This window comes from Callospermophilus lateralis, chromosome 17 (genome assembly GCF_048772815.1).
Source record: "Callospermophilus lateralis isolate mCalLat2 chromosome 17, mCalLat2.hap1, whole genome shotgun sequence".
Lineage (NCBI taxonomy): Eukaryota > Metazoa > Chordata > Mammalia > Rodentia > Sciuridae > Callospermophilus > Callospermophilus lateralis.
In genome coordinates, this window is record NC_135321.1 from 72,576,345 (window position 1) to 72,589,254 (window position 12,910).

Sequence of the window (12,910 nt, forward strand, 5' to 3'; positions counted from 1 at the left end):
CATCTTAGATGCATGAGGCAGAAAGAAAACCCGTCAAATTTATTACTGTGTTGTTCCAAGGGTCTGGAGGCCCCTAGCCAGTTGTGTTCATCTCCCTACCTTTCAAAAGCTTATTATGTTTGTTCTACACATAATGTCAAGGATTTTAGTTCTACTTAGCAGGAGGAACAGGAGAAAGTACTTCTATTCCATCTTTCTAGGAACAGATGTTTCAGACAATTTATATCAGTGTGACTATGGACAGGGTTTGATTTAAATCTATTATCCTATTTTTCTATTTGCTGCATATGTTCTTTCTTTTTTTTTTAAAGAGAGAGAGAGAGAGAGAGAAAGAGAGAGTATTTCAATATTTATTTTTTAGTTTTCGGTAGACACATCTTTGTATGTGGTGCTGAGGATCGAACCTGGGCCACTCACATGCCAGGCAAGGGCGCTACCGCTTGAGCCACATCCTCAGCCCTCCTTTATTTCTTTTTTCTTCCTTTTTAACCTTTGTTTGTAAGTGTTTGATATTTTGGTTCAATTTTTTCTACTAGGGGTTGACACGAGGGATGCCTTAACACTGAGATGCCTCACATTCCTTTTAATTTTTTTTTTTTTGACTTTGCTAAATTGCTTAGGGTCTCACTAAGTTGCTAAGGCTAGCCTTGAACTTACAATCCTCCTGCCTCAGCCTCCTGAGTCGTTGGGAATGTGGGTATGTCACCATGCCCTGCTTCCTTTGTTCTTGTAGCTGCTATTCTTTGATGCTTATTAGGGTTATAGTATTATCTTTAACTCACCTTGAGTCTACTTCAGATGATATTGTATTACTTCACATAAAGTAGTCTTATGACAATATACTTTTCTTTCTCCTCTCTTTGTGCTACTTTTGCAACACTTATGGAGATTTACTTTCATACGTACTATAAATTCCACAGTCTATGGTGCTATGGACTGAATTGTACCCTAACCCAAATGTGACTGTATTTGAAAATAGAGCCTGTAAGGAGGTTAATAAGGTTAAATGAGATCACAAGGGTAAGACCTTAATAAGACAGGATTAGTGTCCATGTAAGAGACACCAGTGTATTCTTTCTCTTCCCATAATGAGAGACACAGTGTGCAGGTGGCCATCTGCACAGGAAAAGAACTTTCATGTGAATTTGACCATGCTGGCACCATGATCTCAGGCTGCCAGACTCCAGAATGTGAGAAATATATCTTTATTGTCTAAGTCACCGGGTCCATGGTTATGTTGTTATAGCAGCCCAAGCTAAAATGCATGGTCATTATTTTGCTTTAAACTTTTGATAAACAATTGATAAACAATGATCCCTGACCCTGGCAGTAATGGGGATGAACCCCAGGACCTTGTGCATGCTAGGCAAGCAGTCTACCACTGAACTACATCCCCAGCCCTTTATTTTGAGATAGGATCTAAGTTGCCCAGGATTGTCTCAAATTTGCAATCCTCCTCCCTTAGCCTACTAAATAGCTGATTTATAGAACAAAGATCTCCTAAAGACTTTTAAATAATAAGAAATTTTAATCTAGATGGGTAGTTATCATTTCTGGTTCTCTTCTTTCATTTGGATAGGCCCAGATTTCCATCTGGTGTCATTTTCCTTTCTGCCGTTAAATAATGTCACTTAACATTTTCTTACTTAAGCCATCTCCTGCCACAAGTCAAGGGGTGGAAAACAAGTATAATGGCCATGATCATTTGATTTAAGTAAGGAAGAACAGCTTAAAGTCCCGTATACTTTTCTAGTTTGTGTGCAGAGTAATGATCCAAACCAGTGCCATGGTCCCTGGTGCTTGGATAACGGTCCAAGTTCTCTTTATTCATCTTCATATTTAGTTGGAAAATAGATTCACATGAGGGTCATGGAGTAAAGTATCATTACCACCTTCCCCAGGGAAAGGGCTCGGACTCGATGTAAGTTGGGGGTAGGGGATGAACTTGGGTCTCTTGTGATATGACTAGATTAGTGTCCATGTAAGAGACACCAATGTATTCTCTCTCTTCTCACCATGAGAGGACACACTGTGAAGGTGGCCATCTGCACGGGAAAAGAACCTGTGTGTTCTGTGATGTGATTTCAGAAAAATATTTCACCATGCTCACTCATTCCCTACCCCTCGGAGTATAAAAAGTAGGTGAGGGCCTTCCACGTGTGCAATGAGCCTTCTTCTCATAGGGCACTCAACCCAGCTGCCCCACCTGTAGGCAGGACTGACCCAGCAGCCAAGAAACCCAGGATGTATACACAACTGCCACGACCACCCGTCATTTAACATTTTTTTACATTGGAGAGTCTTCTACCTTTTCTGTTTAAAAAGGTCCTTCTTTTGCCTTCACAATTTTTTTTCCTTATATAAATAGTTCTTGGTTGCCTGGAGGTTGCTCCATTATTCTCCTGGCTGGTATTATTTCTGTGAGAAATGCGCTGTCACTCCTATCCTTGTTTCTCTGTACATAATATGCATTCTGGGCAGGGTTTTCTATAATCATTGTCTCATTTTCACTGCTTTAAAAATTTCATTATGTTGTGCTTTGGCGTGGTTTTCTTCACAGTTATTTCACATGGGTTCGTGTAGGTTCTCAAATCTGCGGGTTTATGATTTTCATCAAATTTGAAAATGACTTTTTCAGTCCATTCAACCACCCACTTACTATGTTCAATATTTCCTCTAATTTCTTGAACATATGGAATATAATCACAAAAACTGCTGTCAATGTCTGTGTCTAATTCCATCATTTTTTCTCCTCCTGGTAAGCAGAATACTATGCACCCCAAGATGTCCATACTGTAATCCTCTGAACCTAAAAATATTATAGGGCAAAAGGGATTCTACATATGTGATTGAGGGATCTTGACATGGGGACATTAAATGGGGCCTTACAAGGATCCTTATAAGAGGCAGGAAGAGTTATGAGAGAGAGACCAGAGTGATGTGGGACCACTAGTCACGGAATGTGAGAAACTTCCAGAAGCTGGAAAACATTCTCTTGGGGAACTCACAGAAGAAACACAGCACTGATCACTCAGTGTAGACTTGTGGCCTCCAGATCTGTGCAATAATGTATCATTTAAAGCTACTACATTTAAAAAGCAATAGGAAATGAACAATTTTCATGAAGAGTTGATTTCCAGTTTCTCTGAGTGTCTGGTAATTTTTGATTGGATAACAGACATTGTTTTATCTTGTCAGGTGCTGTATATTTTTTATATATTGTCAATCTTTGTTAGGCAGGCCTGCAGCTGAATCTTGTCTCGGGTTAATTTATCTCATTACTGAAAGAAGATTCTTTTTGGTACTGTTAACTTTTGAATGATGTGATTCTCCAATCTTCTGGGAATAGGCAATACTTTTGGCCTTGTGGTAGTTTCAGGCACTATACTCTGTATTTTTTGTTTTGTTGTGTGCAGCTTCCTTGTGTGCATGCACTGATCAGTCCTTACTGAACACTGAAGGAGGGATCTCTGCAGGTCCCCAGTGTCCTCTTTCTGTACACCATTCCCCTTTCCTGCTCTCTGAATTCCAGTGATGCTGCCCAACTCTCAACTCAGGTAGACTGCCAGGATCTGCCTCATTTCCCATCTCTCACATCATGGCCTGGAAACTTTCTCCAGGCAGTGAGTCAATTGTGACTTCATCTTTTTTTCCCTAATCTTTCAAGAATCTCTGTTCTGCATTGGCTGATGGTCAAATGTCTCATATATTTTGTCTACCTTTTTTACTTGTTTCCGGTGGAAGGGTGACCCAGTACCTGTTACTACATCTTGGCTGGAAGTGAAAAGCAGAAGTTTCCATCTACATTAATCTTAAAATAAAATTTTCTTAAAATTAATTTCATATGATCTCCTAAGGTATATTCTCTAGTCTTTCCACAGGCATTAATACCTTTCTTGGCAATGTAAGTTATATATGCATATGTTTTTATCTTCTTAAAGTAGACTGAGCTTCTGGTAGGAAAAATAAAAAAATTCTGAGTCCTAGTATAGGACCTTACAAATGTGAGAAGTATGAATACTTAATAAGCATCTACTTAATGGAATAACTAATAAATAGGAATCCTATTTAGCCCAGGACTTCAAGATTTGAGATAGAAATGTTGTAGTATTTTCCTAGCAGTAAGGCTATCCATAATCTTATGAGAATCTTTGTGATAAGATGTAGATATTGGGCTGGGGCTGGGGCTGGGGCTGGGGCTGGGCTGTGGCTGTGGCTTAGCGGTGGCACACTTTCCTAGCATGTGTAAGGTCCTGAGTTTGATTTTAAGTACCACGTATAAATAAATAAAATAAAGGTCCATCAACAACTTAAAAAAATTGGGGCTGAGATTACTGAGGCTCTAAAATTTAAAAAAATGTAGATATTGATTTCTTGGTGTAGGTAGGTGTATTTGTAGTGTTAAATAAATGGGGGGAAAGGGAAAATGAATCAAATCAAAATAGGATAGTTCTTTAGACAAGTGACTTGGCAATCAATCAGTTTCTAATCAGTGGCTTAAGACTTAGAAGGCATAGCTTTATGATTTCTGTATCTTCTAAGGACAGGGTACATAAGAGGCTTATCATGTATGTTCAGCTAAAAGTACCCAGATTTTTCTCTGAAGTTGTACACAGTTCTGGTGAGATTGTCATTCCAAGTATCTGCTTCTTCATATTAAAGCCAAAGAAGCTTTGGCTTTTCACTGCCAAGCCAAAGAGATGTTTGGCCCATTTTACTTTTTCTATGACTTTGAATATTGAGCACGTGACTACAGGATAAGAAAAGACTGCAGTTCCCTGTTGTTAGCACCTGGGCTGTATTACATCTACTAGTTCCCACCCCTTTCTAATAAGGGTTCTCCCACTTTCATAGATTGACTTTTGAGTTCTTAATCTTTGTAATAAGTTACTTTTTGTTTATATTAGGGAGAGTAATTTTTGCTGCCTATGACCTAAAAGCAAAATACTGTTATAGTAACATGGAATTTTATATCTCAAGGTAGGGGTTTACATGGTCTTTTCAGTTAATTTGGCTGTCTGACTACAAGTTCAAACCTGTGAGAGACATCTGCTGTTATGGTAATTCAGCCTAGTCTGCACTCACAGACCTACCCAGATCTCAAGAAATAGTAACTGCACAGTACTGACCAGGCAATAAATTGACAGTTGTGTCTGGTACAAGCAAGGTATCCTTAAGATTATTGAAAAACTGAAGAGATATCCGGTAGAATATATCCCAGGTGGTAAGAACTTTTCGAGTGATGTGATATAAATAGTTATTTAGGCTGAATTTAAAATGTAGGGGGTAAGCCTTAAAATTTCCACATTTATAGAAGTTGGCAGCCATCTAATAAGAGAGTAGAGGAGATTTTGGAAGGAAAGTAATTTATGAAGCATAAAACACTGCACAAATAAGGTTATAACGAAGTATGACTAATTTATTGAGCAAACTAATGAACACTAACATAATCTAATATGGGGTCAACTGGTGTAAGGGCCCTTAGGAATTAAGATCTTCCAATATGGTAGCCATTAGATTCATGAGGTTATTTAAGTTCAATGTAAAAATTTAGTTTTTCAGTTGTTCTAGGCACATAGGGTTAGTGGTTACAAAATTAGTACAAATAATTTCCACCATAAGAAAAAATTGGACAGTGTTCCTCAAGAAAAATGTCAGGATAAGTTTAGTCAATGTATTAGTGACATAGAAATTTTGATCTTTAAACATTTTATTGTGTTTCCTAGTTTAACAAACTGGAGGTGCCTTTGTATATGATGACCTCACAAATAACTGTGCTGAAATCCTTACTCCTGACTACACTGACGTGGTAGATGGATGCCCCAGGCTCTCAGCTCCCAGACTGGGCCAGTTCTCTCTGCACCACAAACTGTAGCTGCAGAGGTTTAGGTGGAGGCAGTTGTGAACAGAAGGGAGCCAGGACTGTCTCCTCTTTCCCAGCACTGGGCTTTCCTAGGCTCAGGGTATAGCACCACACTGAGGCTATTTGCACTTGAGGTAGAACTTTCTCCCCAATCAGGGAGTTTCCACTAATCCCAGGATGACTGTGTTCCTGAATCTGAGACCCCTGAGTACACTGTGATCTGTTTATGCAGCTGTCTCCTGTGCTAGGCTGAGCTGCCTGAAAAATAGACCAATTTCTCTATGTCCATAATCCCAGTAGCTGGCCTACATATAGCAGGTGCTCAGCGAGCGAGTTGTTGTTTTGTTATTGACCTCACTGACTGGACATGGCACTTTCCCCTCTCAACTTCCATATTCAGATCTGTGCAATGAGTAGGTGGGTAAAGGCCCTTCCATCTTTGAAGAGTGAAATGACACTCAATACTGCTTGTGGTGGCAGTACTGAGAAATGCCAAAGCACTACTAACTGTCCTGTTCCTTCACATCTTTCTTCTTCTTCTTCTTTTTGGTACTAGGAATTGGACTCAGGGCACTCAACCCTTGAGCCACATCCCCAGCCCTATTTTGTGTTTTATTTAGAGACAGGGTCTCACTGAATTGCTTAGCACCTTGCTTTTGCTGAGGTTGGCTTTGAACCCAGGATCCTCCTGCTTCAGCCTCCTGAGCCGCTGGGATTACAGGTGTGTACGGCACCCAGCCCCTTTCTTCTGCTTCTTGATGGCCTTGTATGACCCAAGAAATACTTCCACTCTGGAAAGAACTCTGAAACCAGAACCAGAAGCTCAGGAGTGATGAATTGAGGTTTTTCCCTGGCATGATGGACAGGACCTACAGATTTGGCTACTAATGTTTTCTTGCTACTTCAATGCCTCTGCATACTTGGGAAAGATCATTAGGGTGGATATTGTTTTGTTTTGAGATACTTTGTTACTGACATTACAGCTTCTGGAAATCTGAAAAGAAAAGGTAATTTATACATCAATTATTTGGAATATGAAATGCATTCACTCTAGAGAGTCTGAATGTTGACTAGTCACTGCCTCCAGGTAGCTCACCTACCTAATGCTGGTAAATCACAGTACTGAGGGGATCCTAAAGACCAGCCATTCTTCTGAACTACTGATATACTGGAAAAGAAGTCTGATTAGTTACTGATCTTCCATTTCTGATGAAGTAGTTCCAAAGTTTGCAAACAATTTAGGGCTATGATATGAGTCACTCTCCTTTGTTTACACTCTAGTATGGGAACTAGGAGGAAAATGGAGCCATGGGTTTTCTCAGGATAGCAACATACTCTTTTGGACATCGTCCTTCATTTGTGGGAAGAAAGTAAGAGACCCACTGATTCAGAAGATCTTTCATATCAGGATCCTTGTTCTAGTGTGGAGCCAGTAACTTCTTTTTCCCTTCCATTTCCAGCCTGGTCCATAGCAATTCAAGTCAGGGGTGCACTGGGGTGGCAGTAAAGAGTTGGATGCTGGGATGCAGTAAAGAGAGATGTGGGGACGAAGATGTCTTAGATGCCAAGAAGTGTGCAAGAGGCTTCTGGGAATTCCCAATGCATTTGAGGTATATATATATATTGTGGTAGTGGGAATTTGGAAAGAGAACACAAACAGTAACCCCACAGTTGTAGACAGAAGGGATGAGGCAATTGTAATGATCAAGGGAACACAGTGACCCTTCCGTTAAGATGGTCAACAGCTGATTATATAAAATGCATGTCAGCTAAGCATTTGAACACTATATTCTTCATGAGTGCCAGAAATGTGATTTTATAGAAATCGGCTTACACGTTCATGTTGGCTTATAAATTTATTTTCCTTTAAAAATTTATAGTTGAAAGGGTAAATGAATTCACATCTATGTGGAGAATAAGACCTTTTTTTTTTTTTTTGGTACTCAGGGGCACTTGACCACTGAGCTATATCCCCGGCCCTGTTTTGTATTTTCTTTAGAGACAGGGTCTCACTGAGTTGCTTAGTGCCTCACCATTGCTGAGGCTGGCTTTGAACTTGCAATCCTCCTATCTCAGCCTCCCCAAACGCTGGGATTACAAGCGCCCTGTGAGAATAGGATTCTTAATCCACACAACTAAAGACAAAAAAAAAAAAAAAAAAAAAACTTTCTAATTTTAGAGTATAAAACCCATCAAACATCAAAATCCTCAGACTGTAGAGATAAGCCTGTGCTCTTCCAGGTAAAATAAGATGAGAATCAATTAACAGATTAGGCCTGGGTCTAGGAAACATTAAGGCATTCAAATCCCAAGCATGGATTACTCTTTTCCCTGGTCACAGAATTTAAGCTTAGTCCCAGTCCAGTTCCCCTATCCTACGACAAGACCTGGTAGGAGCCAGGTCTCTGTCATCTTACTTGAAAAAGTGAAAACTCATCTGTTATTGCTGGTAAATATAGGACTCAACTTAGTGGAATAGAAATTTAAGATATCATTCTACTATAAAACACATTGGTTTGGAAAGAATTGAGCAATTAAAACAATAGTTTCCTGCTTTGGGTTATAGATGAATTGACTGAAAGAAACCAACTAGTGAAAATGAAGGAAAAGCTGAAAGAATATCTCCTTGGTTTGCCACATAGTGATAATTTCTGAACATCCTGGGTTGGCTCTGTCTATTAATTATCACTTTTTTCTGAGTTTTCAAAACATAATTTTTGTGAAGCATCCCCATGTATTTTTTAGCATTTTTCTTCCCCCCCCTCACTGTTATGGCAATCTCTTCCTGAATTTTAAAGTTTCTCTTATGATTTCCAAAGATTAAATGGATGGAAATGAAAATCCCCAATCATTAGTTGTTCTATTATAAACCCAAGCAGATGTGACGTTTTATTCAACTTTAAATATATTTTCTTTCATTTTGAGATTTAGAAAATGTAAATATCACCCAACCCCTAAATTTTACATAGTGTATCTAAAATGTTTTGTCAGCCATTAATAATGCTACTAAATTTTTTTAAAAATAAAGGTCAACAGTTAAATAGGAAAAGTAAGCATAATTTATGAACATTCTAAACTTTCAAATAGTAAAATAAATGGTCCATGTTCTCAAGCATAAAGTCTACACAATTATAGTATATTGAAATAGTGGGTATAAAACCCAACATTTATTGAGTATTTGTATAAACTGGGAAGTAAGACCTTTGAGTATCCTTATTCTACAGATGATAAAAACTGCACTCTCAAGGCTTTTAGAGAGCACAGAGTTAAGATGAGACAGATTTGGTGGTCTATCTCCAGAATCTTAGCATTTTACACTGTCTGAAGGTGAAAATAGTTTCCAGAATCCCAGATAATGGCACTAAGACAATTTTTAAAAATCAAAAGAAGTAATATTTTAAAGAAATAAAAATAGGATGGGTATGTAGATCAGTGGTAGAGTGCTGGCCTAGCACGTGGGGTCCAGGCCCAGCAACGTAAAAAACAAACAAACAAACAAACAAAAAAAAAACAAAACAAGGAATAAATATATGAAACGCAGTGCTACTAACGAAAATAACAAGAGTGGTTACAACAGCTGGTCAATCTTGCTGACTGCTCTGGGCGTTTTTATTTAACATGGCTTTAAATAGATTTTAAAAAAATAACATGTAACTCATCACCATTTTGTGCATGAGTGGCAGGTGAAGTGAAAGAGAACTAGTTAGAACACCAAGCGCATTTGACTTCCATACATACCATAGTGGCTGCATGAGTTTGGGGTAAGCACAGAAATCAAGGTGCGGCTGGCCTCTGCCTGCCCTGGCGCGCAGGGTGGAGGCCGGCGCTGGTACGGGTCACCTGCGCGTCAGGTGCATCCCGCCTCCCCCCAGGTCTCTCCAGAAAAAAGCAGAGGGAGAGGTGAAGGTAAGCCGAAAGCCACCTCAGGCGCCTGGGAAGATTATCAAAGGCCTTCGTCTCTTTGAACCTGTGGTGGCGGTCCCACGCACGCAGGTCCCAGCCTCGCCGCAGCAGCGGTCCCTGCGCACCCGGGTCCCGCGGCACCGACGTCGCTCGGCAGCGCAGGTGCAGTGCCTCCGCGGGCGCGCGGCGCCCCCTCTGGAGGCGCGGGTGACAGCGGCCGCGCACGGCCGGCGCGGACCTGCGCGCTCGGGGCGTCCCTCCGGGGCTCCCGCTGTGCGCCTGTGCCGAGCGGCGCGCCCCGCGGCTCCCGCACACCTGCCCCACGGCCGGGCCCGGCCGCGCAGCGCCGCCGCCATCTTGCTGCCGCCGCCCGGCCTCCCAGCGCCCGAGCCCCGCGGGCGGCGCCGGCGGCGGCCGAGGAGGAGGAGCGCGGGGCGCAGGAGGCGCGGCCTCGCTTCTCGGGCCCTCAGGGCCAGCGCGGGCGGGGCGGGGCGGCCCGGGTCCCCGGGACGCGGCCTGCTCGGCCCGGGCGCCTCCTCAGCCCGCCCGCCCGCGGCCCCCGAGGCCCGGGAAGCGAGGCCGCGCCTCCCGCTCCTCCTCCTCGGCCGCCGCCGCCCCGGGAGCCGGCCGCGTCCGGCGCCGCCTCTTCCGCCCCGCCGGCGTCCGCGCGGGCGGGCCCGACGTCAGCGCCGCCCCGCCCGGCCCAGCCTCGCCTCGGCCTCGCAGCGCGGCGGCGGCAGGTCCCTCCCCAGACATGGCCCTGGGAGGCGGCAGCACATGGCGGCCGCGGCGGCCGTGAGCGCGCCCCCGGCCCGCCCCAGCCCGCCCTAGAGGCCGCCCGCGCCGGCCCGCCACGGCCCCGCCGCCCCCCGCCCCGCCGCCGCCGGCCCCGCCGCCCGCGCGCGCCCGCCCCGCCGCCGCCATGGGCGTGCAGGGCTTCCAGGACTACATCGAGAAGCACTGCCCGAGCGCCGTGGTGCCGGTGGAGCTGCAGAAGCTGGCCCGGGGCAGCCTGGTGGGCGGCGGGCGGCAGCGGCCCCCGCAGACCCCGCTGCGCCTGCTGGTGGACGCCGACAACTGCCTGCACCGCCTGTACGGCGGCTTCTACACCGACTGGGTCAGCGGCGGCCAGTGGAACCACATGCTCGGCTACCTGGCGGCGCTGGCCAAGGCCTGCTTCGGCGGCAACATCGAGCTCTTCGTCTTCTTCAACGGCGCGCTCGAGAAGGCCCGGCTGCACGAGTGGGTCAAGCGGCAGGGCAACGAGCGCCAGACGGCGCAGCAGATCGTCAGCCATGTCCAGAACAAGGGCACGCCGCCGCCCAAGGTCTGGTTCCTGCCGCCCGTCTGCATGGCCCACTGCATCCGCCTGGCGCTCATCCGCTTCCACGTCAAGGTGCGGCCGGGCCGCGAGGCCGGGGGTCCTCGGGCCTGGGGGCCCCGGGTGGGCCAGGGTGGGCCAGGGTCTAGGGGGGCCGAGGACCCTCCGCCTGGGGTCCTTGGTGCCCAGGGTCAGGGCTGGGCCTTGGGTCACTCGGACCAGGGGCCGGACTGGGCCAGAGTCCAGGGAAAGCCTGGACTGGGCCTGGGGTGGTCCTCCCTCTTTGCAAGGACTGGGTAGTAGGCCGCACCGCCTTCCCTCCGTGTCCCAGGCCTCTCTCGCGGGCGCAGCGTGTCGCCAAAGTGGCGCGCGGGGGACTCGGGAGAGCGTGCCTGGAGCCAGCCCCCAGGCGCCAGATGGATGTCCGGCAGTTCGGGCCGCGCACTGTTCAAGTCCGCCCGCAGCCGTCCCTCCTCGCTGGCCTGCTCGGGCCTCACCGACGACTGGGGATACTGAGCGTCGGTGAGAGCCCTGCTCCAGAACGGGCATTGGTGGTGTCGATACTCATGTCCTTAGTGTTTCCTTTCCTTTTGGAGGCGGACAGGCTACTCACTCGCGTTTGATTTGAACAGTCTATGAGTCCATGCATTCTTCGGTTTTAGTCCTTCCTTTCCTAGCAACAGGTTTATGCTGGAAGCCTGAAGGATGAGCAGTAATAGTGGGGGCATCGCCAGGGCCATGGGGAGAAGCAGTTGGAAATGGCAGTGCTGCCTCCATAGCTATGGGAGGCGAAACTTGTGTAAGGCCCGCGCATTGGCCTCTAATTCAGAGTGCCGAACGCTGCCCCCGTGCCTTTGAAGATGGAGTGTGCCTCTGGAGAGTGTCTGTGTCTGTGGTGGTGGGTTTATTTATTTATTTATTTTTGCATTTGAGTCCCAGGAGTTGTAAAACTTGACAGGATAAGATTGCTGTCAGTTTTGTGACAGACTGTTTTTAAACTCGTTCAGTTTTATGTATCTGATGCAGAAGGAGTTCAGAATTAGAGGTGAAGGTTTGGGGATCAGGCAATTACAGGCCTGAACTTGGAGGATTTCTGTTTCTGGTGCATAGTTAAGTGTTCAGTGACCTTCAGCAGTGCCCTGACTGGTGGGTAATCAGAGCTCCACATTGTCAGCCTTCTGCTGTTCCTGTGGCAGAGGGTTGTGAGGCCAAAACTGGGCCAGAGGAACGTGAGGACCCACAATTAACTAGCAAAATAAGTACATAAATGATCATGAACTTAAAGTTTTGATCGCTTGGCTTGCTTTTTCCTTAAAACAGTTTTTTTTTGGGGGGGGGTATGGTATCGGTTTTTTTAGCACTTGCTCCACTGTCTTCCAACTTGTCCTTTCTATTTCTCTTGAAACTGTGCCCGAGTTCAAAGTTTGTGAAATTCTCCCTCTTCCTGATTGCCCCCACTGGCTGTGATGAGATGGTGGTAGTTAAGCCTAAAATGATAGCGGAAGTCCCACCCAGGATCCTGTTGCAGTTTCACCAGTTGCAATCCCATTGGTGAAATGGTTTTAAGGCTGTAGATAGAAGCGGCTGGAGCAGTGGTGATTGGCCCATGAGCCTGGCAGATACTCTGCCTGCCATTCCTCAGGAAGTTCGGGTGAGAGACAGTGTGTGCTGCTCACATTTTCTCAGAGGCAGCCTGGGCTCTGGGAGAGGGAAAGTGGTGCCATTTCTTTTCCGTGATCCACCTCCAGTGGAGCGTCTAAGTGTTCATAGTTCTGTCTTCAGAGTTGGGAGACACCACTTAGGAGACAGCAGGAGCTTTACTC

General features: G+C 45.5%; 1 protein-coding gene across 1 annotated transcript in view; it reads left to right on the top strand.

Annotated features, from left to right (window-relative positions):
• The first annotated feature begins 10,639 nt into the window (after nucleotides 1–10,639).
• Fam120a (family with sequence similarity 120 member A) overlaps nucleotides 10,640–12,910 on the top strand; it is a 103,288-nt gene continuing 101,017 nt past the window's right edge. The window contains exon 1 of the mRNA XM_076837261.2: nucleotides 10,640–11,162. Within this exon, the coding sequence (XP_076693376.2) occupies nucleotides 10,689–11,162 (474 nt within the window). The 5' untranslated portion in view covers nucleotides 10,640–10,688. The remainder of the gene's footprint in view (nucleotides 11,163–12,910) is intronic.